General features: G+C 42.4%; 1 protein-coding gene across 1 annotated transcript in view; it reads right to left on the reverse strand.

Annotated features, from left to right (window-relative positions):
- Positions 1 to 3,919: 3,919 nt before the first annotated feature.
- LOC126214993 (uncharacterized) overlaps positions 3,920 to 19,462 on the reverse strand; it is a 55,957-nt gene continuing 40,414 nt past the window's right edge. Inside the window, exon 3 of the mRNA XM_049941623.1 lies at positions 3,920 to 4,378. Coding sequence (XP_049797580.1) covers positions 3,920 to 4,378 — 459 coding nt within the window. The remainder of the gene's footprint in view (positions 4,379 to 19,462) is intronic.

Genomic DNA, 19,462 nt, shown 5'->3' on the forward strand with positions numbered 1-19,462 from the left:
GGATAACGACATCACTCAACTAGTGGTCAGCATGTTCTCCAGACATAAACCCTACCGGACATGCCTGGCATAGATTGAAAAGGGCTATTTATGGACGATGTGACCCACCAACCAATCTGCGGGATGTATGCCAAATTGCCATTGAGGAGTGGGACAATCTGGACCAACGGCATGTTGATGAACTTGTGGACAGTATGCCATGAAGAATACAGGCATGCATCAATGAAAGAGGACGTGCTACTGGGTATTAGAGGTACCAGTGTGTACAGCAGTCTGGACCATCACCTCTGTAGGTCTCGCTGTACGGTGGTACAACGTAGAATGTGTGGTTTTCATGAACAATAAAAAGGGCAGAAATGATGTTTATGTTGATCTCTATTCCAATTTTCTGTACAGGTTCTAGAACTCCCGGAACCGAGGTGATGCAAAACTTTTTTGTTTATTTGTGTATATGAAAGAGTTTACGTATCTTAGAGTAACGTGTCATGTTAATGTTCACTTACGTCCGAGATTTGTAAAGTGGACAAGCAAGATTTCCACTGCGTTAAAAACCACAAATATTAAAGTGGCTTATGCTCTTGTGGAAGATAGCTATCCGAGGATGGACTAATTGACAAGTAAAATTCTTCAGAATGGGACTGTAATGCTGTAGGGTGCTATGAAGTGGGGTACGTCACACAGGAATGTGTCCAGTCCAGTTATTTTCCATTCTCAGTACCAGAAATCGTGCGCCGTCAACTTGAATAGGAACAAACCTCTGGGCCCTGCATGTTCAGCACTGACGTGACGGTTCCCATTCGTGTCAATGACGGGTGATGGTGAGGGAAGCAGCCAAACATGGCCGATCATTTCCATCATCTACCATCACCACGTCAGAGTGAGAGGTTTGCGTCTATGCAGTGCGGCGTACGACTGCCTAGTTCATCATACGGGGAGGGGAAAAACAGGGTGAAATATGTGGGAGATACCCCGAATGATTCGAGGTAAAGAGACTGTCAAGATCTCGAGAGCTCATTTTGCACGATCGATTCACGTAGGGTCCGTAGCACGTCGAGAACTGAGGCCACGACTTTCAATCCCGTGACGGCACCGCAGGCGACACAGTTTACCACGTTCGACAACTTCTCGAGAATGGAATGACAAGCTTTTCTTACAGTCACCGAGATTTGGATGAGGTAGGGACGAGTTATGGCTAAGGTTTGCAATTATCAGGTATAGTTTAGGAAGTCCACGTGTCTGCTCTTACAACAACTGGTGAAAAACAGAACGGTCTGAAAGTGCACGAGCATCTCTCGGCTAAATTTCAGGAGGAGGGAGACACGTTTCTGACTCATTTTATCACCTGTGATGTGCTGTTGCATCACCGAGTCAAAAGAAGTGAGCAAGGAGTGGAGAAAGAAAGCAGAGCCAGTCCAGGGGAAGCCGAGGCAGCTGTAGAAGTCACGGCAACACGTTTCGCAACACCTCTGATGTGCAGCAATATGTATGCTGCATATTTTCGTATTACGAAGGTATAAATTTGAATTCCACCAAATACCGCATGTTACTTTTCGAAGCACTGAAATCGAGATTGCGACGCGCTTTGTAAGCCGCTCATAACTCATGTCACGTGATCTCGCCAGCTGATGACGGCATAGGACACGTGAAGTAGTCAGCCAATAGCAAGATCACTCTTAAGTAGCACGAAAACACAAATAAGAAAAGTTAATGGTTTAAATTAATATACATAGCATTCACATAAAATATTGGTCTCCAAGATTAATAAGCTGGAAGAGAAGCTAAGCTTCCACATATAATGTTGATCTTTTCTGCGCGTGATACACTTTAAGATACATCACACAAATGTGCCAGTAAAATTTTTAATAACGATGTAAATGTGTGAGCTTCTGAGCTCAAAATTCTTCTAAATGGCCGTCCTCCAAGAGTTGATTTTTAAATGAGAATTAAATGCTTTGTTATTTAAGAAATTAATCGTACATTCTCGCACATAGTTCATCTTGCATAAAAGGAAATTTGCTTTTAATGTATGTAACGCTTTTTCAATCCACCGTTCGCAATATTTTCCCGCTACCTGTTAGAAATAAGTTCGTTTCAGCAGTTGCAAGAGAGAGCCAGATAACAGTCGTCACCGCACGATGACGCAGGAAGGCCATATGTCCGTACGTGTAAAACATTAAAAGATCTTGCATTATGTCATAAAAGAAACAAGACATCAAAGGATACTTCAAGAGCATCGGAATTTCGTGAACCATACTAAAATGCGTAATTCGGCTTAAAGTGCACGTTTGTATGTCCAGATTCGGATGTACATTTTCTTGGAGTACCAGTATTGTATTATCACATGCTTGGTTCTTTATTATGGCATAATGTCATATGTGCACTTGAAATCAGCGAACAGTTGAAACCAGCCAACAGTGTGAAATTAAACAGTTCGTTTCAAACAAACTGACTGCCTCAGCAGAAAAGATTAATAAAAGCCAAATCATTTTAGCAAACCGACAAAGATAACTTCATTGTTCTGCAAGGCGATTAATGCTTGACTGTCAGAAAGGTGGAAATTAAATCTGAAACTAATGACATATTTCAGCCATCCGTAATTATGTAAACGTATTTTAATTCGTTTGATATCTCCCGGTCACAAAAATCCATTTTATCATTTAACGTGAGTGCAATAAACGAAGAGGAAACAAGCAAATCACTGAACGTAAACACAGGTCACGTGGAGAGGACCCACCTCCCCACAACTCAGACTGCTGTGTGCATCAGGCCCCGATTTACTATAATTCCGAAACGGGGCAATATTTGGTAGTGGCGTGAAGCCACACTTCTGTAACAAGAAGCAGGAGAAGGTACAACTCATACGCGACTCAACTACGCGTGCACAAGAGCCCGCCGGCAACTGCTCAAAGAAATCTAATTCAAACAGTTGTCACGTCACTCTCATCGGACGCAATCTGTTGTTATGAAGCATTGCATAGTCTTCCAAAAGCCTTTGACACGTTTTGCTGTTGGAAGACGCTTGTATGAACACTGTGTTTTGTTGCTGAAGTTTCGTTGCTGCAGTGTTATTCTGCAGTAGCGGGTGTGGTGTTACAAGGCTTAGGCCTGTCCCACCCCTCATTAAATCGACCAAGACTTATAGGAATAATTGTAAGAACAGTTACTATTATTATGTTCTTTAAGTTTGTTTTTGGGTTTTGAGAAATACTGTGGGAATTAAGTTTAGTTATGTTGCAGATAACGTGGAAGACGTTGCCCGACGATCACCACGAAAGTTCGACGTAGCGGCAAGTGGGCGAGGAATAAAACGAATGCTGCAAACTACCGCGAGCCACGGAAGAGCCCGGGCTGCGAGGGCGTTGAGCTTCCTAGGTCGTCGTCGGACGACGTCAAAGGAAGAGATATTCTGCTTTCTCTTTGTAAACAGATCGATCGAGTCTCGAAAGGTTCGTGTAAAATGTTTAGGCGGGTGACACATTAGATGGGACCCGATGCCTGTAATACTTCACAGTTATCAAAAAGTTGTTAAACGGCAAAACCAGTAGTTCATCATTTATATAGATAAAAAGTAGTAAAGATATAGGAAAGGAAGAGTTGCGGCATCAGAACGAAAAGTGATACATCGCTCAGCAACAAAGGAAGACGTAAACAGTGGGCGTAACGTGGTGAAAACAAATCGGCTGATAAAAAAGTGAGTCTGTAATTAAGCATAAACCCACGTAACACTGCACGGGGTACAATATCCTTTGTTAGAGTATTGGATCTTACCAAACAAAATCACAAAAAATTAAATCAAAATTAATATAACGAAAAATTCCAGGAATTGTAAAGAATTCCCGGGTTTTTCCCAGTTCTCTCCCGGATGAAAAAATTCCGGGGTTTTTCCCGGATCTCCCGGGTCGTATACACGGTTCATCGGTCATACGGGAAATTCAAATTTGTCCGGATTCGAGTGCCGCACCCCATACGATATGGCATATGATATATTACCTCCACCGGCACGAAGCGACGTACCGTCAATAGTATCGACGTAGTTGCAGGCCAGGCCGAGGGCGGTGAGGCCCGGCGGCAGTCCGCACGGGACGGCTTCAAACGCGTTGTACGCCAGGCCGAGGCGGCTCAGCGATCGGAAGGCGGAGAAATCTGCACCCGCAGTGTCGGACAGTCGGTTGTGGCCGAGGTCGAGGACGGCGAGCTCCGGGGCGGCCGCGGCCAGTGGCACGGGGAAGGCGGACACTCCGGCACGGCAGAACTTCGCCGTCCGCAGCTCCGGCCAGGTCCCCGCAGTGGCGAGCAGCTGCTGCGGGTCGCCGTCGCAGCACAGGGAAGTCAGCCGGGGCGCCAGTGTCGACAGGCCGCGCACGTCGCACAGCCGCACCTGCGGCACGGGCCGCCGCGTCAGCTCGCCCCACGGTACTGTCGCCACCTCCCACCGTACCACTACAGCACCCTTAGCTGCTTACAGGCATTGACATACGTCAACTGGGACAGATGAAAATGTGTGCCCCGACCGGGACTCGAACCCGGGGTCTCCCGCTTACGTGGCAGACGTTCTACCCATCTGAGACACAGAGGATAGTGCGACTGCAGGGATTTATCTCTGGCACGCCTCCCGCGAAACCCACATTCTCGACGTATTGTCCCGCACTACATTCGTAGTGCCCCCGCCCATTATACTCATTACTCGCGGCGCGTTGCCGATTCCCGTAAGAGTGCGGGCACTGTTTGTGCATTCGCACAGAAGAAGAAGATGGTCAAGTGGCCGGTGATATATATATATATATATATATATATATATATATATATATATATATATTTTCTAAGATGGTATCTGTTATTTAGGACATGTCCCGGTCGAGGCACACATTTCCATCTGTCCCCGCTGACATATGTCAATGCCTGTAAGCAGCTAAGGGTGTTCATTTCATTGCAATTTCATTCTAACGAGCTGCACGGTCACCGATGGTATCTGTTCTTTCGGGCATGTCCGAAAGAACAGATATCATCTTAGTATATATCTACTGCAATTTTGTCCGTGTGGCCACTATCAAGTGGAGTACTGCAAAAATTGGGCTTCAGGATGTTTGAAACCTTAAAAAATATGTGACGTGTACATACAGCGAGTGGAGCCTGGCAAAAATTGTGTTTCTGCACACGTCAAAATGTTAGAAAAAATCTTACTGTACGCAGTTGGCACTACATCTGTTACGAAGTATTTATGTCTGTCATCATCTCCGGCACAAATAACACTGAACCACTACACGTGTTCACTGTAATAGTGGCAATTGGTGCCGAGTGCCGTTAATTAGAGAAAGGTTTGTCGGAGAGATTTCTAATCCCTTTAAAATGAACAGAAGTGTGGGATAAGGTGGCAGCTTACATCTACTACTCTTCAAATACGTACTGAAGCACACTCTTTGGCATTTGCAGATGAGTTTGGTGTACTATTTGAAAGTCTAGCAGATGTAGAAATGTAAGCCAGTCTCTTTGAACAGGTAGGCAGTAGAGCAACTATAAGAATCTGAGGAGAGGAAACCAAATTTATCACTAACATCAAAATGCACCTATTCTTTTTTACTCACATATATTAATTAAATATAAAACATCAAGAAGATTAAAATGTCTAAACCTCTTATCGATAAATGCAAAAATAATTTTTTGCAACGTGGCAGTTAAACCAGAATGCCTGTATGCAAATGAATGCCTAGCACACAAATATAACACAACCCGGAAATGTTAGAGAGAAGAAGTATGGGGAAAATTTTAGATCCAAAAAATAGATATACAGAAACAATAGCCAAAACAATAAGCAAAAGAAGACTGTTATTTAATGGACATTTATAAAGGATCATTGAGAAAAGGCTAACAAAACAGGGCATTGCCTCTCTTTGGGAGAGGATATTAACAACAATCTGCATCTGAGAATTCAAAAAAGATGTAGAAATACACAACATAAAACCAGGAAAAAGAGAAGAAAAGTGTTAAATTTAGTAGGATTCCAGGACAGAAGCAGTGAGAAAGCACACAGTAGTTTGTGTGTGTGTGACAGAGAGAGAGAGAGAGAGAGAGAGAGAGAGAGAGAGAGAGAGAGAGCGAGAGAGAGAGATGGAGAGAGTGAGGGGGGGGGGGGGGGTGTAGCGGGACTTTGAATTTCGCCGCGCTACACTCGTTCCCTCAAATAAAAAATATCCCTTGGCAGCGGTATGAGCGCTCGACGGCAGAGAAAATACTAAAATAGTAACTCTTTTTTTTGTTTTTCTATCCGTTTCTTTATTATCTCTCGAGAGCGGACACTTAATGCAGACGTGATCTGATTAAGACGAAAAAAACATTTTAATGTGTAGACATTGTGGAAGTTGTTATGAAATTCGGAGGATTGAGAGAGGCAACTAAAATAAATTGCATTTAATATCAAGACGGTTTTGGATACATTAGAAATTCCTGGACAATGAAACTTATCGCAAGATTTCGGAGCAGACTTTTCACGCAGAAATGAAGGAGATTTTTGAAGACCTGTACGCCGCACGAAAGAAGACAAGTTAACCTGGTTAAGGATGAACTCTTATCTATGCCATTTCCCCCTGTCAGTTACATTTTGTTATTCTCTGTTTCTTTTCAATAATTTTTGTAGTGGAAATTGGTTTAACTTTTGCTCAAAAACGCCACAAGGACCAGCCCAACAATAGCTTTTCCGAATCACGAAGTCCGATAGCTTTTCTGTAATACGAAGTCCGATCTGCATTTATTTCTTTCTTTCTTTCCCTTTTTTCACGGTCATTAACGATTTTAAAAAACCCATTTTCACTTATGATTTCTTCCCACATTTCAATCTTTTTCTTTTTTTCTCTTCTACACTCCTGGAAATTGAAATAAGAACACCGTGAATTCATTGTCCCAGGAAGGGGAAACTTTATTGACACATTCCTGGGGTCAGATACATCACATGATCACACTGACAGAACCACAGGCACATAGACACAGGCAACAGAGCATGCACAATGTCGGCACTAGTACAGTGTATATCCACCTTTCGCAGCAATGCAGGCTGCTATTCTCCCATGGAGACGATCGTAGAGATGCTGGATGTAGTCCTGTGGAACGGCTTGCCATGCCATTTCCACCTGGCGCCTCAGTTGGACCAGCGTTCGTGCTTGACGTGCAGACCGCGTGAGACGACGCTTCATCCAGTCCCAAACATGCTCAATGGGGGACAGATCCGGAGATCTTGCTGGCCAGGGTAGTTGACTTACACCTTCTAGAGCACGTTGGGTGGCACGGGATACATGCGGACGTGCATTGTCCTGTTGGAACAGCAAGTTCCCTTGCCGGTCTAGGAATGGTAGAACGATGGGTTCGATGACGGTTTGGATGTACCGTGCACTATTCAGTGTCCCCTCGACGATCACCAGTGGTGTACGGCCAGTGTAGGAGATCGCTCCCCACACCATGATGCCGGGTGTTGGCCCTGTGTGCATCGGTCGTATGCAGTCCTGATTGTGGCACTCACCTGCACGGCGCCAAACACGCGTACGACCATCATTGGCACCAAGGCAGAAGCGACTCTCATCGCTGAAGACGACACGTCTCCATTCGTCCCTCCATTCACGCCTGTCGCGACACCACTGGAGGCGGGCTGCACGATGTTGGGGCGTGAGCGGAAGACGGCCTAACGGTGTGCGGACCGTAGCCCACCTTCATGGAGACGGTTGCGAATGGTCCTCGCCGATACCCCAGGAGCAACAGTGTCCCTAATTTGCTGGGAAGTGGCGGTGCGGTCCCCTACGGCACTGCGTAGGATCCTACGGTCTTGGCGTGCATCCGTGCGTCGCTGCGGTCCGGTCCCAGGTCGACGGGCACGTGCACCTTCCGCCGACCACTGGCGACAACATCGATGTACTGTGGAGACCTCACGCCCCACGTGTTGAGCAATTCGGCGGTACGTCCACCCGGCCTCCCGCATGCCCACTATACGCCCTCGCTCAAAGTCCGTCAACTGCACATACGGTTCACGTCCACGCTGTCGCGGCATGCTACCAGTGTTAAAGACTGCGATGGAGCTCCGTATGCCACGGCAAACTGGCTGCCACTGACGGCGGCGGTGCACAAATGCTGCGCAGCTAGCGCCATTCGACGGCCAACACCGCGGTTCCTGGTGTGTCCGCTGTGCCGTGCGTGTGATCATTGCTTGTACAGCCCTCTCGCAGTGTCCGGAGCAAGTATGGTGGGTCTGACACACCGGTGTCAATGTGTTCTTTTTTCCATTTCCAGGAGTGTATTTTTCTTTTTTATTAACCACTTCAACTGGAGACCGTGACAGGATGCAATTTTCGGATTTGAGCAAATTTGAAACTTTAATTTGTATTTTTTCCCAACAGAGAATAACCAAAAATCCTGAAGTTTAAAGGGTAACGAAAACACCAACTTTATTGTACCTAAGCAAATGATTATACAACAATACTGTAAAGAATTTTTGTAACTAATTCAATCTGTTTTCTTTTCATGGCATATATTGATGCAAAACTGTTATTTTGAGACCTTTTGGTGATTATCCGATGGTGGTGTATTAAGAAAATCCATATTTTGACGAATACGATTTACGCAGAAGTGTTTGACCAGCCGCTGCAGGACAGAAAATTTAATGGTGAGTCACACAATTATGTTTCAATAGCCAACTGCAGAATCCATTTTTCGCTTTCCACGCATCCTGTAGTTTTCTTCTAGATTTTTCCAAAATTATCTATCTCTATTGTAGTTTGTGGTAATTATAGTATTGTTGTAGCATATGAAGATCGTGGATTTGACCGCCAAACACTAATTTGTTACGAAAAATTTTGTCCGCGCTGCTGCATCTTTCTCAACCATTGTTTGCAATAGAGCAATCATTTACATTGCCGAGAAAAAATTTCATCCTAAATTTGAGTCAAATCTTTATTAATCAGACTTATATTATTCCCTTTTTGACTTACGATTATACATCCTATTACAATGGAACGCGGTAAGGTAGAGATAGTTTCGGCAGATGAGTTAAGTGAAGTAGATTCATCTTTCAACCAACAAGAAAGTCCGCGTTTCCCTCCATGGACGAGTTCACAGATCAATGCAATGATTTTGCCTCAAACTCGCAACATTTGTGATAATACACAGATGGCGACTTTAAATGACGAAATGTGGAATGGACGCGAGACTAGACCGTCAGCGCCATTGTTAACATCAATGTCAGAATCGAATATGAGACAAATTCAGCAACGTGACACATATCGCACACAGGAAACCGACAAGCTGGACCGACTATTAGAGTTATTTCCAGACATGAAACGAGACGTTAGTCAGAAAATTGACATATTAAACCATACTATGACCGAAAATTATGAACGAACGACAAAACAGATGACAGAATTAAATAACACCACTCAACAGCTCAGCCAGCGATTTGAGACATTGTCTGATCGAGTCACTAAACAGGAAGAAACTTTAGTTACATTCACACATGAAACAAAAAACAATATCACCCGATGTGAGAATCAGTTAACTCAAATAGTTAATGTGCAGCAGGAAGTGAACACCCGTGTGGAAGAGTTATCTCAGGCCCACACTTCAGCTAGCTCCACCCAAGAAAAGCTGACTGAAGAAGTGAGAAATATTACCCAACAACTCACAATGGTAGTTCTTGAACAAACCCACCTCAAAGAAAAGATAGAAAAATTAGAAGACCGAGCGGACCTCGCGTCACTAAACAACGACACCAACATGGCTGAAAGAATCGTATATGAATGTAAATTGTGTGACGACTATCTGGACAAAAAACTTGAAACAACTACACAGGACAAACTTTCAAAAACAAAGACACATGTTAAAGACGAGACAAAACACACAGAAGACGAAGTGACAAAATTACGAGACAATGTTGTGCCATGTTTGGCGATTGGTGCAAACGCGTCGTCGGAGAACGACAAAACAGCTAAAACCATGGCTAATGACACAGACAGAACACCTATTGTGGAATCACCTATTTCCAATCAAAATTGCAATGTGCCGCTTTCTTTTCCACCAAACGAGCAATATTACGGTACGACACCTAGAGTAGCAAGTGACACGAACTACGTCAATACAGTTATGCCAACTGACATGGCCGATGACACGTTTGTAAGGCATGGGTATTTCCAGACATTTTCCCATGAGGACAAGCACAAAGTCCACGCTATTGTGTTTATTAGATCATTTGACGATGTTTTTCCACGTAGTTGGTCAGAAGTCGATAAAACCAGATACGTCACCAATCTCATGAGAGGACGAGCAGCTAAGTGGGGTGCCGCTATGAAGCGGCGGTGCCTTACGTTTGAAAAGTTCGAACAAGCCATCTTGGACGAATTCTGGTCCGAGAATGAGCAACAGAGTCTAAGGAGAGAAGTGTGCAACCCCGAGACCTATGACCCTAAAAAAGAGACATGAAGACAATAGATTAAAACTGTGTGCCCGACCGAGACTCGAACTCGGGACCTTTGCCTTTCGCGGGCAAGTGCTCTGCCGGCAATGGAGGGTGAAGCTTCGACAATGCCAGCCACTCGTGCTGGCGAAACGTCAGAAAAATCATTAGATGAATGTCGGCCGAAGAACCTGAGACAGAAGCCAATAGGCAGTTTGTCAACAAATGGCCGCGAAAGCCTTAACAATTTTGTACCGGGCGTGAGTCGTGCTTCGGTAGCTCAGTTGGTAGAGCACTTGCCCGCGAAAGGCAAAGGTCCCGAGTTTGAGTCTCGGTCGGGCACACAGTTTTAATCTGCCAGGAAGTTTCATATCAGCGCACACTCCGCTGCAGAGTGAAAATCTCATTCTGGAATTAAGACAATACTTTGAGAGGTACCTAGACAAGACACTGTACTGGTCCAAACCAGCCGACTTGCCAGCGATAATTGACACTTTAAAGAGCCACTTACCCTTTCCATACCGAGACAGATTAATAGGAGTACCGGAGAATGACGTTAAGACTTTCTTAAACTTCTTAGATCAAACGGACGTAGTTTACAGAGGCGATTCACGCCATTCAAATTTTACTCATATTAGTAACCAAAATCAGCACCCACCCCAAAGGAAACATAGTGACGGTGGTTGGTGGAACCATCCCTCCGCGCCGCGACGCAGTACGATGCCTACGCGCGAAACATATTCAAATGGAAACGTGTGTGACGGTAGGAACAACCGCAGAAATTCGTTGAATAATAATAATAACAACAATAATTATCACCCATATCAAAATGGTAACTACAAGCAAAATGAAAATCACAGACAGTACAACAACAACAGCAATAGGAGACGTGAGAATAACCGATACAACCCGGGCTACTTTGACAGAAACATGCCATATAACAGACATAATTACCACCAAAACAATAACAGTCCCAACAATCACCGACCGAATATGTGGAACACACAACATTCACGCATGACAAATCATAACCCTCCACGGAATCCGCCGCCGTTCCCCAGTATAGTTATGCACTCCCCGCCACGAAGTAGCAATAACAATTGCGGCGCGCCATCAGCTGACGCGTGGGCACCAACTGGCCGGAATGTAAACATAGTGGAGCTGGTCAATGAACCCGGCCAAACACAGCAGACGACAGAAAACAGTCGACGACCGAGCTAAAGCGCTCGTGCTTCGGTCGGGAGGTGTTGTAAGAGCGCAACGGCTGAGACGGTTTGTTTCCTCAGGTACGACGACAAAATGACAGCAGAACAGGAATTAACAAACCTATCGGGTTGATGACCTTGTTCTTTTGCGTTCACATCCCAAGTCTACAAAATTAAAACAACTGAACAGAAAATGGCAGCTATTATATTGAGGTTCTTTCAGAATAGCAAGCATACTTCACCCAGGTTGTTACTCCCTAGAATACCCGTTATCTCACAAGCCGAAGGGGCTGCATCCCCACAGACATTTGAAACGCTTTGTTATATTGAATACACGAACATTAAGTTATACAGCCTAAGAACACAAACGTTAATTTATGGAAATTATATACTGCAGTTACACTTGTACAAATAATTATGAAGAGAATGTAAACCCAGGTGAGTACACTTACTGAATGAGAAAGATATTCATATAGGAATGAGACCTACGCAGGTTACTTTTGTTGTTAATTGTAAATTATAAGGTGAATCAACAATTAGTTATTTCAAGGCACTCTAATGTCAGGAGATAATAGCTGTTGAAATCAGTAATGACATAGGTATGTGGCAGAAAAAATGAGGAAGTAAGAATGAATGATCAGTATGAATGAGTTAATATTTAAGTTAATATAAGAAGGTAAGTTACTGTGAAGTAGTTGATGGAGACAAGAGATTATTTGAGGAAAATATTATTGGAGTTTAATGAGAATGGAAGTGCCAAATGGCCCCACGTACGTGATATATTAATGTTTGACGAGGAATATGTTTAATGTATATATATATATATATATATATATATATATATATATATATATATTATGATGAATATGTGAGTAAGGAATGAGTGAGAATGTTTGGTAATATTGTGCTACATAGAGAAGTGTGTAAACAGTCTACATCTTTAAGATTACATAAGAATTTCAGTTTGAAAGAAAACATTTGTGATGAGTTAGAACATGTGAGTACAAGGCGTTAAAGGTGAATCTATTTACAGTGCCCTTGAAAATGAACGAATGCAAGAAAAGCAGAGTGAACATAATGATGATTACAGCTGTTGAAAGAAGTGTAATAAGAATGTGACTCGTAAACACATAAGCTTTAATTTATTTCAGAAGTGTAACTTAGTAACCTTTCGTTAAGTTTTGTTAAGCCATTGTGTGGAAGAAAACATTTATAGTTCGTGTTCAGACAGGAGAATGATATTTTAAGGAACTTAAGTTGAAAGAAATATAGTTTTTATACAGCCCTTATGTGAATACATTTGTAATTTTTTTTTTTTTTTTTTTTTTTTTTTTTTTTTTAACGAAAGTGAAATTTAGTGCCATGTTAGCCTTTATTATACTTACACACAACAGAAAAACCTGAGAAAGCAAAAGATAGGATTGTTATTAAGGATGTTTTTGCGACTCGTACAACACCTCCACTTAAGCGAACAGATGACAAAATTAACTCTACTTTGAAGACAACATTTGACTTTTCAGGTAATGCAAGTTAAGTGCAAAGGAGCAGTGACCACCCATGCAACCAACGTCGAGCAACGGACTCTGAGAAAGAGACATTTTACTGTCAATTAAAATACTACGTTCTTTATTTATGTTTTATAGAAAGAAATGATATATATACACAACATACATGACGTTTAACCTTCATTAAAGTAGAAGAAAGTTCATGGTTGAACTCTTGAGAGGGAATTTGATATGTTATTATATGATACACATTATGAGAGAGAGAATCTCTGTGAGATATATTTTCCATTTCTATTGACGGTATCCACAAGAAGTGGAGATATTGAGGAAGTACTGAGCAGATATGCGATTTACTCATGCAAGGATTTGTTAAGGTATAATACACTAAGTCATATGAACAATCACAACACAAACAGAGAATCTGTCATGATGTTACACTACATAGACTTAACGTAAGGACACTTACATTTACCCATGATTTGGTAAATTGTAAGCACCTCCTTTCACACACACCTTGAAGGTGATGCAAATGTTATAATGTATTATGTTCTCTTTTTATGTAGTAGCTGTAGGATTTGGTAGTTTATAGGTAGTGAATAGTTTCTTCCAGTCTATCTTTCTTTTTTTCTCCATTATCCTACCACCTCCTGCAGCCGGATATTGTTTGTTTATGGAATGTAAGAATATATTGTGTGACAGTAAACTTTCAGGTATGAATAAAAAGACATGAATATTGATGGCATTACAAGCCTGGTCAACCACTAGCCAGCCAAGATATGGAATCAAAAGAAAGAAATAAATAAATGAAGGAAAGCCCGGGCTTTAAACATTAAGTCTTATATCCCTTGGCATGCCAAAACCTTAATAAAGAAAATCAAAATGACCATAAACCCCAACAAAGGAAAGTAGCCAATGGGACTTAGTATAATTTTTAGTGAAAATATTTCACATGCATATTCTTGTAAATTTATATGTATTTGTGTATGTGTTAAAACTTTGCATATTGTCAACATATTTTGAAATGTGACCACAAAATGTAAGCTTTCATAACTAACGATGTAAACATGCTGGGACACGGTGAACTTTGTTAAAATGTAAATATTGCAAAAAAGTGTTCCAAACTGTGAACGTTATAAACGATGACTTTTGTGTTGTTTGTGAAACTTATGGTGCATAAACCAAATAACTGTTTGTAAATCGATATAAGCTGCAATTTACTTCGACGATAATGAGGATTTTCACACTGCAAATGAACGTTTGTTGGCAAGTGTAAACAACGTGGTGAAACCCCTACCTTTGCGAACATCGACACCATTGTTCCTGGCCGGCCTTCAGATGCTTTGGAGACAATAAACTCAGCACCTGTCATGGGCGATGTGGAGGCTAAAAACTACATCGACCATATATGCCCCGGGAACAATAGTCATGAAAACGCACAAGGACCTGGAGTGTTGTTTTGTAACAGAAGACATGGACGTTGCTTCAGATCACGCACACGCTCAATCTTATGGTGTCACCGGACTTAACACGCCATTTATGCTGGAATAACAACTTGTAATGAACACTATGTGAAAGTGAATACTGTGCAAGATTGTCATAACACAGCGATTTTGAAACTGCCGCACGCGAAATTCAGTGATGCTATTGCGCATGCGCAAAGACTACGTGCTGCTAGAGATGCATTGGGAAACCAACGCTGGAAGCGCACAACATTAACTGCGCTGGCGAGCAGCTTGTTCAAACACACACTATGTAATTGCAAGCAATATTGGATGAAGAGGATACTTTGAGTCAGAACAAATGGAAGCAATGCTAAATGTTGCACAACAAACAATTCTGACCGTTTGAAAGCTATGGGAAAGATCCAGAAGTGTGGAGAATGGGTGCCACATGAATTGAATGAAAGACAGATGGAAAACCAAAAAACCATTTGTCAAATTTTGCTTCAAAGACATGAAAGAAAATCAATTATGCATCGAATTGTTACTGGCGATGAAAAATGGATGGGTTTTAAGAATCCTAAATGGAAAAATCATTGGTTAATCTGGGACATAGATCAACATCGACTGCAAAACCAGATCGATTCGGCGAGAAGACAATGCTCTGTGTTTCGTGGGATCAGAAGGTGTGGTGTATCTCGAGCTTCTAAAACCTGGTGAAACTGTGAATACTAATCGCTACAGACATCAAATGATCAATTTGAACTATGCATTGATCGAAAAGTGGTTCATGGTGTGGGTTCCTGTAGTCATGTCCTAGTTCATGAACCACGGGCAACGTATGAGTGGCCAAGTAAGTGGTCCCGACAGTCGGGATACCAGTTACTTTGGAATAAGTCTGGGCATCTCGGACATATTCTGAGTCGTGGTCACCTTTGTGCTCATACGGCAAAGACTACCAAATCCACCGGTTAGTCCCACAACCGTTAGAGGAAAAACTCAGTGGGACTCGGGGCAAGTAAGGCTAGCAACCTGCTTCCCCGATACTTTTAAATATGATGCTGGCAACAATCAGAGCAAAATGCCTCGGACTTTTGGAGGTGACGGAGTCCCACCTCTAACTGACAAACCAGGGACTCCTAAGATACGACTTGGCAAACAAATGGTAATGAGATGGGGAGCTATTAATATCAATGGGGGCTACTCTGGGAAGAAGGTAGAGCTGGCAGAGGCTGCAAGTAAGATGGGGCTGGACGTTTTAGCTGTTAGTGACATTCGGGTAAGGGGTGAGAAAGAAGAGGAAGTGGGAGAATACAAGGTCTACCTGTCAGGAGTCAAAGGAGGAATGGCACAATGGGGTGTAGGGCTTTACATCAGGAAAGAAATGGAACCCAGCATAGTTGCAATATGGTATGTAAACGAACGACTGATGTGGATAGATTTCACAGTGTCTAGCAAGAAAATTAGGATTGTGTCAGTATATTCTCATTATGAAGGGACAGATCAAGATAAGATGGATAGTTTTTATGAGGCACTCAGTGATGTAGTTGTTTGAGTAAAGGACAAAGACAGTGTTCTGCTCATGGGTGATTTTAATGCCAGGATTGGAAATCGAACAGAAGGGTATGAAAAGGTTATGGGTAAATTTGGAGAGGATATGGAGGCCAACAGGGACGGGAAACAACTCTTGGATTTCTGTGCCAGTATGAGCTTAGTAATCACAAACTCCTTTTTTAAACATAAGAACATTCACCGGTATACTTGGGAAGGCAGGGGGACCATATCTGTCACTGACTATATAATAACAGATCAGGAATTCAGGAAGGCTGTGAGGGGGACAAGTGTATTCAGGGGATTCTTTGATGACACTGATCATTATTTATTCTGCAGTGAAATTGGGATTGTGAGGCCGAAAGTGCAGGAGGTCAGGTCCATATGTAGGAGGATAAGAGTGGAGAAACTTCAGGATAAGGAAATCAGGCACAAGTACATAACAGTGATCTCAGAAAGGTGCCAGTTAGTTTAATGTAGTCAATTACAGTCATTGGAAAAGGAATGGACAAGGTACAGGGACACAGTACTAGAAGTGGCTAAAGAATGTCTTGGAACAGTAGTGTGTAAAGGTAGGATGAAGGAAACAGCTTGGTGGAATGAGACAGTCAAGGGAGCCTGTAAAAGGAAAAAGAAGGTGTATCAAAAATGGCTACATACTAGAACTCAGGTAGACAGAGAAAGTTATGTTGAAGAAAGAAACAAAGCCAAACAGATAATTGCAGCATCCAAGAAGAAATCTTGGGAAGACTTTGGAAACAGGTTGGAGACTATGGGTCAAGCTGCTGGAAAACCATTCTGGAGTGTAATTAGCAGTCTTCGAAAGGGAGGTAAGAAGGAAATGACAAGTATTTTGGACAGGTCAGGAAAACTGCTGGTTAATCCTGTGGATGCCTTTGGCAGATGGAGGGAATATTTTGAAGAGTTTCTCAATGTAGGTGAAAATACGATCAGCAATGTTTCAGATTTCGAAATAGAATGGGATAGGAATGATGATGGAAATAGGATCACACTTGAGGAAGTGGAGAAAATGGTCAATAGATTGCAGTGCAATCAAGCAGCTGGGGTGGATGAAATTAAGTCAGAACTCATCAAATACAGTGGAATGTCAGGTCTTAAATGGCTACACAGGATAATTGAAATGGCCTGGGAGTCGGGACAGGTTCCATCAGACTGGACAAAAGCTGTAATCACACCAATCTTTAAACATGGAAACAGAAAAGATTGTGACAACTACAGATGTATCTCTTTAATCAGCATTGTCAGTAAAATCTTCTCAGGTATTGTTGAAAGGAAAGTGCGAGTATTAGTTGAGGACCAATTGGATGAAAATCAGTGTGGGTTTAGGCCTCTTAGAGGTTGTCAGGACCAGATCTTTAGCTTACGGCAAATAATGGAGAAGTGTTATGAGTGGAACAGGGAACTGTATCTATGCTTTATAGATCTAGAAAAGGCATATGACCGGGTTCCTAGGAGGAAGTTATTGTCTGTTCTACGAGATTATGGAATAGGAGGCAAAGTTTTGCAAGCAATGAAAGGTCTTTACAAGGATAGTCAGGCAGCAGTTAGAGTTGACGGTAAATTGAGTTCATGGTTCAGAGTAGTTTCAGGGGTAAGACAAGGCTGCAACCTGTCTCCACTGTTGTTCATATTATTTATGGATCATATGTTGAAAACAATAGACTGGCTGGGTGAGATCAAGATATGTGAACACAAAATAAGCAGTCTTGCATATGCGGATGACTTAGTTGTGATGGCAGATTTGATTGAAAGTTTGCAAAGTAATATTTCAGAGCTAGATCAGAAATGTAAGGACTATGATATGAAGATTAGCATCTCTAAAACCAAAGTAATGTCAATGGGAAAGAGATATAAACGGATTGAGTGCCAAATAGGAGGAACAAAGTTAGAACAGGTAGACCATTTCAAGTACTCAGGATGCATATTCTCACAGGATGGCAACATAGTGAAAGAACTGGAAGCGAGGTGTAGCAAAGCTAATGCAGTGAGCGCTCAGCTACGATCTACTCTCTTCTGCAAGAAGGAAGTCAGTACCGAGACTAAGTTATTTGTGCACCGTTCAATCTTTCGACCGACTTTGTTGCATGGGAGCGAAAGCTGGGTGGATTCAAGTTACCTTATCAACAATGTTGAGGTTACGGATATGAAAGTAGCTAGGATGATTGCAGGTACTAGTAGATGGGAACAATGGCAGGAGGGTGTCCACAATGAGGAAATCAAAGAAAAACTGGGAATTAACTCTATAGATGTAGCAGTCAGGATGAACAGGCTTAGATGGTGGGGTCATGTTACACGCATGGGAGAAGCAAGGTTACCCAAGAGACTCATGGGTTCAGCAGTAGAGGGTAGGAGGAGTCAGGGCAGACCAAGGAGAAGGTACCTGGATTCAGTTAAGAATGATTTTGAAGTAATAGGTTTAACATCAGAAGAGGCATCAATGTTAGCACTGAATAGGGGATCATGGAGGAATTTTATAAGGGGGCTATGCTCCACACTGAATGCTGAAAGTCATAATCAGTCTTAAATGATGATGATGATGATGATGATGATGATGATGATGATTGATCGAAAAAAGACAAGAATGGGCCAGAAGACGTGGCAAATTAATTTTTTTTACACGACAATGCACCTGCACACAAAGCAGAACTGGTTCAGGACGCAATCAAAACACTTGGCTGGGAGCTGTTACCCCACCCGCCGTATTCACCAGACTTGGCCCCTTCCGACTACCATTTGTTTTCACCAACGGGACACGCATTGGCCGAGGAACACTTTGATTCCTACGAAGAAGTCGAAAATTGGGTCTCTGATTGGTTTGCTTCAAAAGACCAACATTTATATTGGCGTGGTGTCCACAAATTGCCAGAAAGGTGGTCAAAATGTATAGAAAGCAATGGGCAGTACTTTGAATAAAATGTTTTTACTTTTCAATTCAAAATTAGTGTTTCATTTTCACAAAAAAAAAAAAGACGCTCATTTCATACCGGTACACCTGGTAGAAGAATATTTCACTATGAGAAAAATAGATACCCCTTCACAGCGACATTAAAGGTACTTTTGGATGAAAGAGAAGGTGCTGTGTGAATATCAGGGGCTCAGGTAGCAAACTAGTACTAAGCAAATAATCTAAGGCTGAAACGCGGAAGGAGTACGAGTATATCGGTCGTCTGCACAAGGGAGATGAACTTGAAGACAATATTATGGAAATGGAAGCTGACATTGATGAAGATGAGACATGTGATATGATACTGTGAGGAGTATTTGACTGAGCACTGAAAGACCTGAGTCAAAACGAGGCCCCTGGAGTAGAACTACTGT

Source organism: Schistocerca nitens, chromosome 12 (assembly GCF_023898315.1).
Source record: "Schistocerca nitens isolate TAMUIC-IGC-003100 chromosome 12, iqSchNite1.1, whole genome shotgun sequence".
Classification (NCBI taxonomy): Eukaryota; Metazoa; Arthropoda; class Insecta; order Orthoptera; family Acrididae; genus Schistocerca; species Schistocerca nitens.